This window comes from Anoplopoma fimbria, chromosome 24 (genome assembly GCF_027596085.1).
Source record: "Anoplopoma fimbria isolate UVic2021 breed Golden Eagle Sablefish chromosome 24, Afim_UVic_2022, whole genome shotgun sequence".
NCBI classification, from domain to species: Eukaryota; Metazoa; Chordata; class Actinopteri; order Perciformes; family Anoplopomatidae; genus Anoplopoma; species Anoplopoma fimbria.
In genome coordinates this window covers 5788102-5806468 of record NC_072472.1, presented here as the reverse complement: position 1 = coordinate 5806468, position 18367 = coordinate 5788102, and the positions used below count along the sequence as shown (strand labels likewise).

Genomic DNA, 18367 nt, shown 5'->3' with positions numbered 1-18367 from the left:
TACACCGGAAGACATCACTTTCAGCAGGGGAGGCAGAAGTTCAGCAGAGGGAAAGGAGACTCTGAGAGAAGTGGGAGTGGCACTGCCAAGCTCAGAGTCTGAGATCGCCCCCCCGCTGTGAGTAAGATGTGTTGGACTTCAACCAGGCAGAGCAGAAAACCCCCCATGGCTTATTCAGACAGGCAGGGATGGGAAAGACAGAGTTTAGGTGTTCAGAGAGGAATGGGGGATAACGAGTGAGGGTAAGAAACATCAAGTGTTCAGACGGTGGTAGCATTTAACTACAGAAGCAGTGATATAGGGAAAAAATACCAGAAACCATTTCAGAGGTTTATGAAAAGTTCACATTTGCTTGATGGAATATATAAATAGGACGATAACTACAGTATTTTACCATCCTTCAAAATAACTATACATTATTCATAATAATCTGTTTGTACAAAGTGCCTTGCTCATGGGACTCTCGAGACTGACGGAGGGGAAACAACAACTCATTTACTCAAGCACTTATCCTCAGTTAGAACTGAGCTGCAGTCATACTTAGTGGGTTTGGTGTGGCACCTCCTCAAAACTTAACTACACAATTGGACAACAGCAGCTTCAGAAACCACTTAGAAACATCAAGAACTGTGATTGGTCAACTTGGGCTGCTTTTATCATCTCCTACAAGTTTCCGATACTCATGGATATTGATAGTGAAGACGACATCATGCAAGATGAAGTAGTAAACAGTTCCTTTTAAGTGATACACATCAAGCAAAGCCATTTCCACTGGGCTTATTCCTTTGCAAAATCTCTCTTTTAGACAATTTCTTTGGCTATAAATGATTGTACAACAGTTGCTATTCCAAGTTTCCCGTCATCACTCTGTGAAACAACTTGGATGTAATAATGTCAACACCATATCTTTGGCATATGCAATTAAAGCACTGTTTTGCTGATAATATTGCACACATCTGGTTATGTTGTCGGAGCGGTGTGATAAAAGACACCAAAACTGAGCTATATCAGCTGTTTCTGTTTTTTTGCAAAATGCATAGAAAGAAAAGCATTATGGCTCAGATAGAATAAAATGTTTCCATTTCTGTTAAGTGTTTTTTTTTTCTCTTTTTTTACCCTTTTGAATTTGTGAAAATGCGCTTCATCTTCTTGCTTAATGTGTTGTATCTTAACAAACTGGCAGCATGTGAAGAAGGACACCAATCGATCAATCTTTCCGCGTTGTGTTGTTAAATTATACAACAAAATGTTATTATTCAAGAAATAAGGAGAGACACAATAACACTGACAATAAATATGACATAATGAGTGTACTTTACAGCTTAATGGAGAAATAGCTTGTTAGAAAAGCATGGGGACTTTAAAATAAGTTTGAAAAAACAACACAATCTTTGGGTTTGTTTGGGAAAGAGATGTAAAGAGTTCTCTTCGATCAGACCCAGCACAGTGACAGGGCAGCGGTGGGCGGCTCGCCTTTATCCCAGGAGAGAGACAGTGATGCTAAATTGCCTGTCTCCTTTCCTTGCTCTCTCTCCCTCTCTCTTTCTCTCTCTATCATCCCCTCTCTTTTTATTTCTCTAACTCTCTCTCTCTCTCTTTATCTCCCTCCCTCTCCCCCTCACTGTGAGAGGCTAACATCTTAATCATAATTGTGTCACGAACCATAAACACTCATACGCTTGGCTGTGGAAGCAGCCTTGGGGGAAGTAATGGTGCTGAATAATAACAATAACTTTATTTGAAGAGCACTTCTGCGAGAACTTTTCACAGCTTATTTGTGTTTACATGCAATGAAGAACGATGAGGCGGCACTTCAAGTGCAATAACAATCCCATTTTGAAAAGAGCAATATAGAATTTTGTACAGATCTTTCAATAGTTTTTGCAAATTTCTTTGAAACACAAGTGATAACAGAGCATAACAGAGCATGGACTATTTTAGCTTTGGTCTCACATAACAGAAGCACTGGTTTTAATGGTGATGTAGTGTCACATTCTTACATTTCACTTTAGAGAACATCACACAGTGAGAGTTTTTAATATTGTAAGAGGAATTCATGGGTACTTTTCTAAATGGGACAACCGGAGTACTTAGATGTTGGTACTGACAGTCAGAAATAATTCAGGCAGGAACTTTCCAATTGTGAGACTAGAAGAATAGAAAAAGGTAATGTAGCTTATTGCAGTCTCTCCAGCAGATCTCAGGAGAGACGGAGAGTGAATCAGAGTGAGACAGTGGACAGACAAAGTCCAAGACGTGCCTGCTGAACTAATGCTGCACTTCTAATCAGACCCCATGAGAAACTCTTGAGTATAAGAAAGCCATGATGTAGTTTTACTCACTTCAGCCTGTGGAATTATAAAGAATTCAACAGTCCTACAACCAAATGCAAAAGACTCCTTCTTCTGTCATAGTCTGTTATTTTCAAAAAGAAAATTACCAATACAGAGAGGAGTTACTCCATACAAGTTTTATGTTTTACTGTCCATCTTTAAATCCTAGTCTACCGATTTGATTATGCAGCTGCACCACTTTTTGTGTCGAATTGATGAACACTGACATCTGAGAAATAATTGCTTGCTGAAAATCTATAAATATGGACATGGCGAGGAGGAAAATATAAGGTTGTTCTTGCATTTAAAGGTTGCTGTGCAGCAGCCGCCTCTGCAGTACCATGATAATGTCAAGTCAAGTCAATTTTATTTATATGAACCAAAATTTAATTAAAAAGTCGCAGAGGGCTTCAATATTTGTAAAGAATACGACAACCTCTAACCTTACATCCTTAATTCAAATGAAGAAAAAAATGGAGCCAGTGTGAAATGAGAGTACAACATTTATTTGTCACGTAACTTCACTACTGTAGTTGTTTTAATCCAAACCACTATGTTTTCCTAAACCTAACCAAGTAGTTTTGTTGGCTAAACCTTACTAGATAGTTTTGTTGCATATACCGAAGTTGTCTCTATATATTTTAGTAAAATATGATACGAATTGTTATGAGTATATATCGTTTTTTGCTTAGAACCCTGAAATAAAAAGGGTTCTATTTTTACGATATAAATTACATAAGTAAATATCCCACCCGTGAATTTTGAAGATTTTACGTGTCTTATAGAAGGAGTTGCTAACAAGTGGCTAAATGAGTCTATGAACATCATCACGCTGGAACACTGGTTAGCCTTTAGCTTTGCGGTGGCGATGTAGTTTATATGTAGCCGAATGTTAGCTCTCCAATTCTGGCAAATGCAATTACGCTTAAAAAAATTGTAAAAGTGGTGTTTATATGTGAAGATAATAGACGTTTGTTTGCCACAGAGCTTAATATCTGCAATAATCCAAAATCCAATAAAAAAAAATCCCCTTGTTGACCCTTGTTATAGATTCATACGATATGCACTCCATCCTGACGAAGGCTCTCTGCTTACATGTTTTGGTTGAGTAAAGAGCAGACCATTCCAATAAGTCAGCTTGTGTTTTAAAGTTATTCTTAACAATCATGTAAGTGGTTCGGACATTTAAAAGCTCCAGGATGCCGCTGTATCATAAGTAAAACCACATTTGGATGCAGTGGCAGGACGAGGGAAAGTTCTGCTCTGTGCTGTTAAATTAAAGTACTGTTGGCAACAAAAAAAAAATCCTTTCCAGTTGAGAAGTAGTTGGTTCAGTGCCTCAGCTGCAGTCATTTCTCAGTGTTCCCTTAGTAATACACAGGGATTGATGGTGATCCAGAAAATATCAGACACCTTCTACTGGCTTAGCTGCCTTTCCGTTAGCAGGATCTCTCTGCCTATTGGACGAGTCTGTGGGGGATTTTTCAGAGGAAGCTTCTGGATTTTCTGTGGATCAACCAGATGGCACACAACTTCGTTTTCCAAAACCAGAGTAAATAAATATTAATCCCACGGCCAAAAGCAGCTTCCAGGAGGCAGATCTTTGGAAGCACGTCTGTGGTGTTTTCCTTTTGAGCTCAGCAGGGGTCTCTACCCACCAAAAACAATCTCTCTGGCTTTAAATCAGTATATCTGTAGAACAATAATCCCTCAGAGAAGAACATATTTGCAAATGAGGCTATTCGATCATCATCACATTTTTATGTATTTTTTTAAGACAGCAATACTAAAAGATCAAACCTTTTTTTGTACATCCAATTCCAGTAATTATTATTTAAAAAACATTCAGGCTACACCCATGAAAAAGATAATAAACTCTCTTTTCAGCTGTCTGTCCAGTGATGACTGTACTGCTGTCTGTATGACTGTGACTTGGTCCAGATCCCTCAGGGGCCCCACAAGTCCAAGGTTTATTGTTTGTCAGTTGGTTTAGTTCCTTGATAAATTCAACATTTGTTGGGGAATTTGAATCTCTAAATATTGAATGAATGCATCTAAATAAAGTTTTGTTTAATACAACAATCACAAGCTAACTGACACAGAGAAACCTAAGGCAAGGTAATAGTATTCCAGTGTTCTATCCAGTGCTATCTAGGTTGGTTCAATATGGCCTTGATCTTGCTGACACAGTGCATGCTTCTCCAGGTTGTTTATAAGCTTTTCTTTTTCTTTTTTCTTTTTGACCCACCTTCCAAGAAGTTTAATGAACTAATCAGCATTACACTAATCTTTGTGTAATATTGCAGAACAATAAATCCAGCCTGAGGGAACTTTCAGATAACGAGCTGCCTCCAATGCGTCTGCTGCCAAAAACAAGCTGGATTTCTTCTTTTTGAATTGTGGGGGTGCTAGCAGGGTGCAACTGTGCAGCCGTTTCTACCTGCCAGTCCTGCAGCGAACCATGCAGGCTGCTCTTCATATAATCACCCAAAAAAGGAAAAGGGTTTGCAATATGACACAATTAAAATAGCAAGTTTAGTCAACTAAGATCATAAACACATTATTGGCCCAGCCTGGATAATCCAATTTACAATCTGATGTATTGTGGATTGATTGTTTTTTTTTTAATGACACAAATGTTCACTGCGTGTGAAGAGCCAACCTCCGCTCCCCATTGGCCGATTGAGTATCTCTAACCATGAGCTGACTATCATCATACATCATGCAAAAAAAGAGATAGCTCATTCTCCAATTAAAGAATTGACCAGAGGAATGTCAGGAATTGGTTTATGATAATTCCATTTGACACACTATAATATCCTCTACATAGAGTATCGTCTATATTAAGTAGTAAATAATAAGTAATTCAATGAATCAAAACTAGGAGAACTTCATGTCCAGCAGAAAACACAGAGGAAAAGCCACAGGACCCCGTTGGACTATGTAGCATTAACACCAATATAAACTTGGACTGTTTTTTTTCTTCATTTAACTGTCTACGATCATTGGCAGCAAAGTAAGACTTATATAATTACGGACGGGTGCTCAATTGATTAACTGAAGAAAGCGTCTGAGGTAACACTCTCAAAGTATCGACCAATATCAACGTTCCCTGTGACTGCTGCATGAAAGCACGTTTCATTTATTTTTCAAGGGTTTTCTTTTTGAAGAGCACTTTTGTCAAAGTGTGTCAGAGTAAAATGACCCTTTTTGGTTTTCAGCCCAAGAAGGCACAAATAACTCCTTGACCCTGCAGTGCTGCACAGAAATAGAGGAGGAGGGATACAGTACATGACAAAGGGAAAAATGGTGGTTTGCAGTAAGGTTGGGCATTAATGGTCCAATCGTGGTTGCTTGACATCGCCACTAAGCGATCTGAAGGCTAGGAGGCGGTAGACGTAGGAAGGGCAATGTCAGCAGCAGCAGAATGAAATGGCAGAACGGACCATTTTGTTTCACAGCGCCAAATCTTCTGTTTGGGGTTATTATTGTGGAAAAAACAATATTTCATACATATGTATATTCTTTTTGTATTCGTTATAGTATTGTGATTTGTTTATATTATATAGGTGGAGGCTTCAAATAAGCCCAGTGGGCTTTCTGCCTCTTCCTGCACTGTAATATTATTTATATATGTTATGTTTTTATATTTTTCAATTGTGCAAATAAAAAAAAAAAAAAAATAAAATACATTATTGACAGAGCCTTGAAGTTATCAAAATGTAAGCTTCCTGCAAGCATAAAGTTACGAGAACAGATCTTAAAAAATGTTTTTGAGCATTTAAAAAACACTTTTTAAACCTAAATATAACTATATATATTTATATAGCAACGTTTCCTCTATTCAAACAAAGGCTCTCTTTAAAAAATCCCAGAATCAAATATCACAGCATCATGTTCCATTCAACATTATTATCTTATCATTAGTATCACAATCCAAATCATCAGTTTTGTTAAGCAAGCATGAACTGTGGGGAGAAGTGGGTTTACAGATGTGATACGATCCAATCCACAATCGACTCAAGCCTAGTTTGCAGAATAGTGCAAAAAATAGAAGCTTAAATATGAAATATAAATTGAGGAATAATAAAGGAAATAATTAAAAACTAAGTTTGTAACAAGTTAAATAACTATCCAGGAAATAATGACAGTATTCATTTTAGAAGCACAAATAAAAGAGGAAGAGCCGAGTTCGAGTCTGTGGCTTCAAGGGCCTGAAAAAAACAGTGGAGACGTAAGAAGGGTCCACCGGGATCTCAAGATATCTTAAGAAGATGGTGAGATACTGAAGTTGTCTGGAGATTTTACCTCCCTGGGTGACCGTCGTTTGAAGTTTCAGTTTAGTTTCAACTGTTAGCTGAAACCAGGTTGAAGTTTTTGACATTTTGACATGGGATTGGTAGTGTGAGGATTTGTCTGCTTACTTTGAAGCTGTGGACTGGAAATGTGCTTTGAAAAAGTTGAGTGGGAGAGGATTTAGTCAATCTCAACAGCCAGAGACTGGAAATGTGTTACCTGTTCTGCTTCCTATCTTGTTAACGCACACACAGAAACACAAGGTGTTTAAGGCTCCCGTGTGCACACCATTTGTCTCTCTTGCATTTACCAGAAGGTAGCTTTCTTTAAGTTTGAGTGTGGGGCTTTAACATATAAATGAATGAATTTGAATAATGAATTATATTCAAGCCTTTGCCTAAATAGTTCTCATCATGCTGATTAAGCCAGGGACAACTCTCTGTATTCCACAGTAATCACGGGTTGTGATGTCTGGTGTCTGTGGTGACCTCCCCCCGCTGGCCCACCTAAAGTGACGGGTATTACGTAAGAGGAAGGGTTAAACTCCAAAAAAGAAAGTGTTTAATGACGAGGAAAAACACGTTGGTGTAGTTTTTCCTTGTTTGAGAGCGCTGAAGGAAGAGAAGGGACTAAGGGCTGACATTGATGTGGTTCGTACATCTTTTGGACATTGATTTGTAAAATACTTCTAGACGTACAGTATATTTAGTTATTCAATTTACTCAACCTCAATAATTGATTATTGTCCTGGTGGCTATAAACAACCGAAGAAATGGCTGAGTGTAACTGATATGTAGCCAACTGCTAAGTGTAGCATGTAGCCAACGGTGAAGTGAAATATTTAGCCAACATTAGAGACCTTGCTAACGACTGAGTTTAATCATCCAATGTTAGCTAGACATAATTGTTACATATGACACAGCTTTAAAACAACAAAATAATGTACTGACCATCACACACATTCCAAGATAACTCTTTTTAGGTTTACTTATGAAACCAAACTACTATTTTAGGCTGAAGCAGAGACTGTAGTTGGGGTTGAAATAAATACGTTTGTTACCCCTCCCACCTGCCGGGGTTCAGCGCTCCACGTCATTTGCTTGGACTGTCTAATAATGATGCGGATGGGTTTACAAAGGGTGCCCGCGGTGCGTCGGTATCGGATGCCAGACAGAAGGTTCCCACTCCAGGGAGCGATGATGAGATTCAACCCACGGTACAACGCGTGCATCTGGAGCTCGTAGTAGGTCAACGTACAGGATTGTGTCCTGGCGTATCAGGATTTTTCATTTAACATATAGTTTCATTTGGTCAAAACCTCAATAATGACTGCGGTCGTCAATTCACGAGGTGACTGATGGCGATTTTGAGTTCTCTGCCCTCCGAACATTGCAAGCATCATCATTATAGGCGCTCGGCTGCAGTTGTCCATCTTTTCTGATGCATGGACATCCGTTGCTATGCAAGGCAGGGCGTTGTTAGGGAGTCTAGGACTATTTAGAACAACAATTTTTTATGGTAAATGCCAATCGGTCAAGCAGAACTCTCTTAGTAAGGACAGATAAGTATACAGGGAGAGAGAGAAAAGCAGAGAAATGAGAGACAAAAGTGGATGGGACAGAGGGAGATACGCTGAGAGAGAGAGAACTTGCAGAATGAAAAAAATAAATAAAAGGGATGGAGTGCCCTTTATAGAGGATACCATGAGACAAAATGAAAGAGACAAAGAAGGAGGTATAGAGATATAAATAGTGTAGAGAAATAGATATATGTGTGTTCCAGAGAAAAGTGGAGAAACAAAGAGACCATGACCTTGAAGCTGAAACAGCGTAGTCTGGGTTAAATGCTGGAAAAGCACGGAAAGGCTGAATTCAAGGAAAAAAAGGATCCTTCCCTAAACTGAAGTATTGTTGTTGTTGCCTAAGCCTAAACACATGAAGGATGTGACCCCCTGCCTCAACATCATCACCTAGCAATGTCGAGACAAGCAGTTTTGGTGAAGACTAGAGCTTTGTCATCCATTTATAACGGTTGGAGGAGATATGGCCTCAGGGCCACCAAGAACAGGAAGGAGGCGTTTCTGAGATATTCGGTTAACATGAACGGTAAGCACGGTATGTCACAGTGACGATGACCTTTGACCTTCAAAATGTTATCAACCCAGCCGTGATTCTAAGTTGACGTTGGTGCCAAAATTGAAGATATATCCCTCAAGACGTTCCTGAGATATCGGTTCACAACAATGGTACGGACGGATGGTATGATGGACAACCCAAAACATAATGCCTCCAACCATGGATATCTTCTTTAAATCTGTAGGTAATAATGGATCAGAGATTCACAAGCACTGGAAACATACAAGAAATTGACAGAAATACACAGAAAAAAATTACGGCTGGGCTCCAAAGACACTACCTTGCACTTCCTCACATCACCTGTCTGAGAGGACAAACTACCCCACAAAACAACAGTTGGTTTGCTCCAAATTGGCACTTAAATATGACAACCACTTTGCCAATCAACACAAGACTTGAAATCCCTCTTCAAACTAAACTGTTGCTGCAATCAGCCTCAACGTCATGTAAACAGAAAATTAAAGTCAAAATGCCTTAAATGTTTACTTTTCAGAAAAGTTCGCCGTCTTCAGACTTTGTCGTCAGTGTGCAGGATGTTGTTCCTCAACACGACATCATTTTATATGCAGCAGCACCTTTATCTACAGAATAAAAGAGGTGCACCAACAGACAACGAAATGAGCCCAGAAATACGAGCCACTTAAGTTGAGTTTTAGCCGTCCTTAAAGTGCTTAAGGCAGAAGTTTCCCCTCTAGACGAAGAGAGGGCATTAGAGCCTCAATTCATTTTGTCGGCAGGATGGAAGACAGGAAGAGGAGACGTCATAGGAAGCGAGGGGCCAACTGCTCAGACATGTTCAACTCTTAACAGTGAGCAGAATTACTGTATATTAGGTTTCAACAAGAACATGTTTACATGCTTTAATGCTTAAAAAAATGTATTTAATTCCTCATGCTGTCTGTTTGATTTGACCTGTATTTGCCCTCTGTCTGAAGCGCTCCGTTATAGCGCATTTTAATGCAATGTGGTTGCTAGACAAAAGCTTGGGTCCATGTTTACTTCCTGCCAACTGATGCAATTCGCATACACCACAACCAGAAATAAACTTGGATCGATTTTTATGTTTGCATTGATTAATTGTGAAAATCCTGATGGCTCATTTTAGGTCACACTTTCTGAATATGGGCTGTGTGTATTTCTCCATGGATTGTGCAACACTTTTCACAGTATTTATAAAGAACTAAGATCTGCTTTATAATAAAAAAGGAAAAAGAAAACAGTATTTACAATATGGGACCTTTCAGATGGCAAGAAGAGTTCCAACTTGCAAATCACCAAATCCTTGCTTCCTGTGTTTTAGTAATAACACACGTCACTAATCAATTGAAACATTTTTGTTTATGTATTGAGAGGAAATCTTTCACTCACAATATTTCAGTTATGTAAGAGCATAGAGGATTTTTGTATTAAAGCAAAAGTTCTCAAAGATTAAATTCTGATGCCAACAAACTGCAGCTCAAACTTGGACCCAAACCCTGACTTCATGTTCACACTGTGAGCCACACCATTAGCAGATTGAAACCGGCTACACAGGCCCATTTCCATCATTGTGTCAACACCCAATCAGACCTTTTCAGTTCTTGTTATTTGTCTCACGAACAACAATTTTGTCGAGAGAGTGAAAAAGAAGAATACGAGAAGTTGTTTGCAAAACTTAAACTTCCCAGTTTTAGCATATTGGAGCCCTTTAACTAAGAGGATGGGAGGGGCTGATGGGGGTCTTTTAAAGAGATTTGGTTTTGTTAAATACAGTATTTCTAGTGTTTCACATTTGTGGATCACAGAACTCACACTGTGTAAGCAAGGTAATAAAATAGATATTTATGTAAATGTAAATCAACTTTTTTTGTGACACATTTACGCAGCACAACTGGGGACTTGAGCCGGCGGCCCTTCGGTTCGCCGCCCCCGCTTTAATAATCTGAAAATAAAACAGACTCAAAAACATTTTTCCCAACTTTCCGCATCTATTTTCTGCCTTTTCTATTGATGTTTGCAGGCTCGCTGTACGTTTAAAACCAGAAACACTGATTGACTAGCAGTATCTAATTATATTTGTCTCTCAGCCTGGCCGAGGTCTGAGGAGGCTGTAACGATTTGAAAAAGACAGCAGGCTCTGCCAGTCCGTCACAGTAAGAACGTTGCCTCTTAATTGACCTGCCTGATGGCTGGATCTCACTTTAAAAGAAAATAAATACTCAGAAGACAGTAATGGATGGACCCCCAGGTGTCCAGTGGGTTTTACAGACGGCGCTCATTAAAAAGCGAGTAAAAACACAGAAAGGGAATGAAATATATCACAGATGTAATTGTGGCATCTCTGCTCCTGTTGTTCTTCTCAAATCGCTCTGCTTTCGAGGGTTTAGGCTTTATTTACCCGGCAGCGAAAAAGCCACAAACAACGCGGATGGGGGTCATAATTTCCATGGAAATGACTCTGCAGCACGGTGCCAAGCGAATGTGGGAAGAGGTTGGCTCGGCGAAACTCGATTCCTGCTTCAAAGTCTAATCCTCAAATTATCACTCACTCAGCAAATCCCCCTCTCCTCTTCTCTCCTCTTCTCTCCTCTCCTGTCTCACTTCCCCCCCTATTTTCACCTCCTCATCTCACTCATCTGCCTCGCAATTTTCGTTTCAGGCCCACCCCCTCCTGCAGCTCCATCTATCTATCTGTCTGCAGGAGGTGGAGAAAATAACAGAAACACTGCATGGGGGACGACTTTATCTGTAAAATAAATCCCCACAGATGTTTCATCGGATGCTGTTATGACTTTAAACCAGTCACCCCTATTGAGGAATATGTAAGTTTTAAAGACAAACTTATCTAATGTGGTGAAAGAAAGAGTCTGGATTATGATGCACAACAAACAAGGTCAAACTGCTAGAGTGGTGGACAGATTTCAGTGATGTTTGCATCGCATGTCAGCAGTGCAGGGCATAACGTCAGCTGTCAGAATTGACAGTAATGCATAATAATGTATAAAATGTGGCATTGCACTAGTAAAAAAGGGGAAGAAGAAGACAGCACACGTCGTAAATATTTCAGGTTTTAACACACAAAGGCTCTGCCAATGTTTTATGTTTTAATTATGAGGTGAGTAATGCATTTATCATGTGTGTGAAGCCCTTTACACAGCGGGGATGTTATAAAACAATATGAAAATGGGCTTTGATTGTGAAAGGCAAGAACACAAGGAGTGGATCTGGTCTTTGCTGTCTTTGTCAAGGCTGAAAGGAAGAATAAAGTTTTTCCACCGTGGTTCGGACTATGGACCCAAGGTGGTGTTTTATATACATAAGCACAACTAAACCCGAAGCACACGATATGATTGGTTGATGTCTTTATCCGTGGTGCGGAAGCTCAGACATATTGCCATTGTGCATTGCTTATTCACCTCATAATATTTACAATCTGTGTGAAAGTATTCATGACAAAGACAACAGTTTGCAAAAATGTTTTGAGGTGGGATTAATTAATTGCACAAAAAAAATCTGTAGACTTTAAAGAAATAAGCGCAACAACAAGAAAATGATTGCGTAAAAAGAGACGATTGGTACAACCCTTGTATCTGTATGGACAATAAATAGTCCAATACATAAGGTAGCTTCATATTTACCATAAAGACATGAGTAGAATTACTCTTCTACCAGAACCAATATGGGTTATTTCATAACGTGTCAAAATAAAGCTGCATTAACGGTTTCGCGTCTGGCCAATTGGAGGTTTAAACCTTGAAAAAGTCAAGTTTAACTTATTAGCTTGTAGAGTTCTTATGGTTAACAGATTATAAATCAATTTGCAATCAGCAGTAAGTTGAATCAACACCTCAGGACAGTTTGACACCGCTGGTCTCTGAGTCAACACTGCCATTCAGACACTGTGTTTGTCCTTTGTCAACAAGCAAAGATGTCCGGCCATTCTCAGCAGCACCAAAATGAAAAGGTCTGATGAGTCATTCCTCACAATTTTTTCCATACTTGGGTGGTTTTATGGTTGCAGAAAGCTGAAGTAGAAGTCCTCAAGGCAAGTTGCCAGCTGTTAAATACAGTGCAGTCTATGGGTTCTGAAGATGAACAGTGTCCGTGATCAGAGTCACATGGGGTTTGTTTCATAGCCTGAGGAACTGTATCGGACTCTGCAGACAGGCATCGTATGATTTGGCTCAATGCTAGTAGAAACAAAGTGCAAAGTCTGTCATTTCTATTCCACTCCAACATCTTGTGCCTGCAATACTCAAAGTCTCTACCGCAACTGAGAAAATGACCAAGTGCACTTAGCAAAAGCTGACTGACACCAATGCTACTGTAGCTGGCAGAAGCAGCAGTCATATGGTGCATGTGCGTTACATTTAATATCATTTATTTACCAGTGTAATGAATATGGAATATGAAGAAAATTGGAATAAAAGATGAGCCAGGACTTTCAACATGCAGCCTGCAAAAGAACACTATAAGCACTGGGGGTATAAATAGAACAAACGTTAAATAAAGATCTACCTCTACTACCTGCAGGACTCTGTAGAAACCACGTTAATTTGTGGCTGTTTGAGCCTTTTTGGCCTGACACAACAACTACATCATGCATTCATACATCCATTGTAAAGTGGAAATACTGAGTTATAAGTATGGTGTGACAAATAAACCACAAAAAAAATGCAAACTACTTGCCTGCAAATATTATATGTCTAGGGCTTTTATTGTGAAAGGTAAGAGGCGGAAAGTGTGGATCTTGTGTGTGCTGCCTTTGTCAAGGTTGAAATGACAAATAAAGTTTGTCACAAGTATGACCTCAGCAGCTTCTGTGTAGTCGTTTCATACATATAGGCGCAACTTAACCCTTTCCGCACAACTTGATTGGTTGATGCCTTTCTTCGCATTGCCAAAGCTCAGAGAAATGTAAATGATGGGTTACTGGCAGCCGTATGTGACCTGCGCTGAGGTGAAAAACCAGCGGCAAACACTAGCGTCGTACAAACATGTCTGTGTGAGCACAAGCCAGCTGTGCTTCAGAGATAAACCACTGTATTATCTCATAGAACGGCAGAATAACATGTGCTCCAAGGACCGGCACATTCATGCTCCCACTGTGCCTTCTGTCTCTGTGGGTCATCCACACTAAAGCTCCACAGCTGCTGCGTTTGACACGATTAATGAAGCTAGCTAAAGCTTTCTTAATAAAATACCTTATTCTGATTGTAAGCAATTTGTTGCTTTGGTTGTGTTGTGAAATCTTGAAAACACAAAGAATGATTCCTTTAACTTTCTGCTCTTTTTCTCTCTCTCTCTCCTTCTTGGTAACTTAAAAGTATCATGTTTTTTTTTGTAATCATGCCATATAAGAATTTAAAAAGCCACCAGTTTTATTGTAACGATCACTATTAAGAAAAACATTTAAGGGAACGCTCATAGCCACAGCCTGACTGGTCTCTGTCTCCCTCATGTTCAGTGGAGCAGTGGAAAAGTGATTGCAGAGCTGCTGGTTAGATGCTAAATGTTGATCAGAAGAAGAGAGAGAGAAAAAAAAAAAAGAAGAAAGGCTGAATCTTTTGAACCGTGGTTCTAATTTGCCAAAGTGCTGACGCAAATATTTGTTGGAGAGTATCAATCCTCCAGACGCTCAGCCAACAGCAGACAGCTCTCAGTGCCTTTTGTTGTACTTGAATTGGTCTCCTTTGTAGCTCAGCGGGTGGAAACACAGCCGGGGTTACAGAGTCACAGGCAGACTTAAAAACTTGACGAGAAGAAGCAACAAATTACAAGTTAAAAGTGAAGCCTGCAATCATCACAGCTGCTACCTGCATATGTTAAACCAAGAAGCCCTTCTTTCAATCGCACATTTTGATATTACGCGCTCCAATGGCAACATTTTTTTTAAACTTATGTGAAGCTGATGGTTGCATTTAAACAACGCTACTTCAGTCATAATTTAACAGTATTCATCTTGCTAAATGGCTGCATTATTAAGCAGCACTTGTATAATGTAGTTCAAAACATGGATTGGAAAAATTGGTTTTACTGAGCTCAAGTTACCGTCTGTCTCCCTCATGAACAACAGAGTTTTGAGTTATAACGTACTGTTCTGATGTGTGTACAGGTGATATTCTTGTACCATTGATTTAATCAAGGACACATGACGGCTGTGTGTAAAGACGCCGCGTCATTCTCAACTGGCACTTCTCAAATCAAATGCTGCAGATTTAGCAATTTGTCCTGCTGCCTTCAGATCCCCAGGTATTTAAAGAACTGATGGAAATGGTTTTCATAGGTTATGAAGCAAAACTGAATGTTGAAAATGCCAAAAGTGCTAGTATCCAGGCAAAACATTGATTTTAAAAGTGCACAATCTGTGCTACGGAGGCACTGCAGTTTAAATATTTGTGGGTCTTTGGTTACTAACAGAAACTCATCTTCCCAAGTATTTTCTAATTCTTATTCACTGTACATTTTGGATTTGTGGTAGACCGTGACATTTTGTTGAAAGTCATTTTCCGCCAATCTGCCTCATTTTTCTTGGTGAAGTTGGAACAATGAGCCTTGACTACAAACTACTGAATTCACCAACCAAGTAAACATGTCTCAAGATTCACTCCTCTGGGCATTCCAACAGTCGCAAAACATCACTGCTTTTAAATATGTTGCTACTATCTGAGTGAGTGTAGTCTTGGCTTCGGTTGGAGGTAACAGTAGACGGTTAGAAGCCTATAAAGAGACAGAGAGCCGGGGCTGGGGACCTGGAGGTCGGCGGATAGTTGGAGCTCTGACTCTGTTCCCGATATAACTGTGAGTGGAGCGACAGCTGCTGTGTGTCCTGAAGCAGGTGGGCTGTGTTACATGCCTCAGTCACAGTGGGAGGGAGTGGGCTCAAGAGTTTCCTGGTGGCAGAGGCTTCTTCAGACGAATGAAATCAACGTAGAAAACAAGTGCAGAGACTCAAAACGGCTGCTGGCTGTCAGTAAGACACAGTAGTTGCTGCTAATTGCCTTCATCACTTCCTGCCCATCTTTGTTTCCATTGGAAGAGAAGCTTCTGGTCGTACCGATTTCCCACAAAACTGGGAAAAAAACAAATTCCAGTACTGATGTTGCAGTAAAACAGAGCAACATCCTCTTCTTACAACGGTTCTTATATCTTAAGACAAGTTACTCCTTATTTTTCATGAGTTTTCCTACAAAAGTCATCAACGCGTGTCAATTCCCGCTTGTTACTTGCACACGGTCTTTTCAAAATAAACTTCCGTCTTCATATATAACAAAGTCTGTCAGGTTTAAGCAACAAAACTACTTGGATAGGTTGAGGAAAAGTTGTCATCTGGGTTAAAATAACCACAGAAGTGCCGTTACTGAAGTACAAAAGTTACATAAAATCAACATTGAAATCAACATTGACTTCTTGGTTAAAACGGTCACAAACAGCGGTCTCCTGGATGTAAGATCGCTGTTTGTTGGGAGTTCTGTGCTTCACCCAAAATATACCAGAAATCCCCCGCTTACACAGTATGAAGTTCTGATTTATAACAGTCAGCTAGAAGGACTGTTTACCGAGCAGCTTCTGTCTCGTCACGGAGGTCTGCAGAAAATTGAAATAATGAGACCTTTGCAGAACCTGAGGCAGCAATTTTGAGTTTGAAAAGTATGGAAAAGGCACCTCTCATTGGCTTTCTGTCTGGATATAAACAAGTTCTTACTTGTGCAATTATATTAAAAAAAAAAGTTATTGAACTGTACATGGCACTTGTTTAAGATATTAAAGCAAAGTTGGGAGCTTGAAAGTGCACAAACCAAAGATTGCTGACCTCAGCAGGTTTTTGCATTGTGGAATCAGACAGAAGCAGTGCATTAAGCTATATTCAGACACAGACAGAAATGTTTGGATCATACTGCTCATATGGATGAACAGTGGATTAAGCTGCAGGAGTCTGTTGTGAATCCGAGATGACCACAGCCACGGTTCGAATCAAACATTTAACCAGAGCTATATACTGGAGACCTGGACTCTGACTTCACTTGAGAATAAGGCTTACAGTTTAATGATACGGCCTCTCCACGCAGAAACTACACATACTATCAAAAAAGTGTTGTTTGGTATAGTGTTGAAACTCAGCCTCAAACTAACTTGAGAGGTTGTTTGAATTTCCCCCAATGGATTAAAACAAAAAAGTAATTTTACCCTCTGAGCTACACAGAGCCTGGGGCTAAAAAAGGCCAACACACACACACACACACACACACACTTTCACCACAAGTGAGCCAGCCACTCGAGCCTCCCACCCAGAGCTGACCCAGAGTCAGTGTTGAGTCATGCGCCGCCTCCTCCTCCACAGTGGAACCCCGACAGTAGGCTGCAGTCTGTCCACACTCAGCTTCTTGTTACTTATTTATAGCAGCTTGTTCCCCAGAGGAACAAAGTAATTGAAACCAAATGTGTTGCCGGGACTGATATGGGGGAAGTTGGGCGGTCGGCCCACCCACCCCTCTCCTCTCCCCCCCCCCCCCCCCTCTCTCTATACACAAAGATTGTATAAAAAAGGGGGAGAGATTCAGAGCAAGCAGCCTTGGAAATCACTTTCCTAGCAATTTCATTTCTGAAAGAAAAAGAAAGGAAACTTCCCAAACTCCATTTCTACCCAACTTCTCGGTCCATGACAAATAAATTAATTTAACTGCTTCAGTCTCGGGGGCTCTGGATTTGTAAAGTGGTTATAATGTTGGTTTTTTTCCCGGGCCGGTGAACACAAAGTGGGAAGAACAGAAGAAAAAAAAAAAAAGACTTCTGCCAAGAGAAACAAGCAAACTGCAAACTAAAAATAAGGAGTTGCAGCTTTTAATTTGGGCAACTTTCTGAAGGAATAATGTTGCAGCACTCAAAGCTCGGCCCACCTCCCCGCCCACCACAGACACACTTAATGAGCGCTCCAAACAAGGCAGAGAAACCAAACTTACCATGTTTCTTTCTCTCTTTTCCTCCCTGTTTCCTCTTTATTCCTTTCTTTACTTCCTCTCTGTCTCTCAGCTGCGGGGCCCCGGTGAGCTCTGCTCAGAGTCGAGGTGTGTCAGGCGGATAGAAATGGGATTGAGTTGCTGCTAAAAAAGCTGTATGAGGCCCTCACTGACCAAAGTCAAAGTCAGGCAGCCACCTCTTTCTTTCTTCCTTTCTCCTCCCCTCCCCGCTGCCTTGCTCTCTTGTCAGCTTTTCCAATAACAGACTGCTCCCCGCCTCTTTTGGCCTAGTCCCTGAGCTGTTGGCTGTTTCCTGGACGCGTGGTGGACTCCTGTGACCTGGCCTGTCTCCCTCTTTACATTTTTTTTCTTTTTTTTGAAGGCTCTGCTGTGAGCAGTCTAGTTGATCCAGCCCTCTGACTCTCTGAGTTGCAGCCCTGCCTTCCTGCCAGATTTAGAACCAGAGAGACATGTGGGCTTCTGGTTTTGAAGTTTAAAGAGGCGGGACTTGCCTGCGAGTGTTGTGTTGTCATGGCGACCCCTCCTTCGCCAGCATTCTGAGCCCTGCTGCTCCTCTGTTTTATGAGACCCAAGTATTTGGGTGTGTTTTTGGATGCTTTTCCCCCATGAGTACATCACACAGTCACACAGAAAGTCAGGCTACCAC

General features: G+C 40.4%; 1 protein-coding gene across 1 annotated transcript in view; it reads right to left on the bottom strand.

The window, feature by feature from the left end:
* Positions 1-17889, bottom strand: part of sgcd (sarcoglycan, delta (dystrophin-associated glycoprotein)) — a 125158-nt gene extending 107269 nt beyond the window's left edge. Inside the window, exon 1 of the mRNA XM_054625689.1 lies at positions 17704-17889. Within this exon, the coding sequence (XP_054481664.1) occupies positions 17704-17706 (3 nt within the window). The 5' untranslated portion in view covers positions 17707-17889. The remainder of the gene's footprint in view (positions 1-17703) is intronic.
* Between the last annotated feature and the right edge of the window lie 478 nt (positions 17890-18367).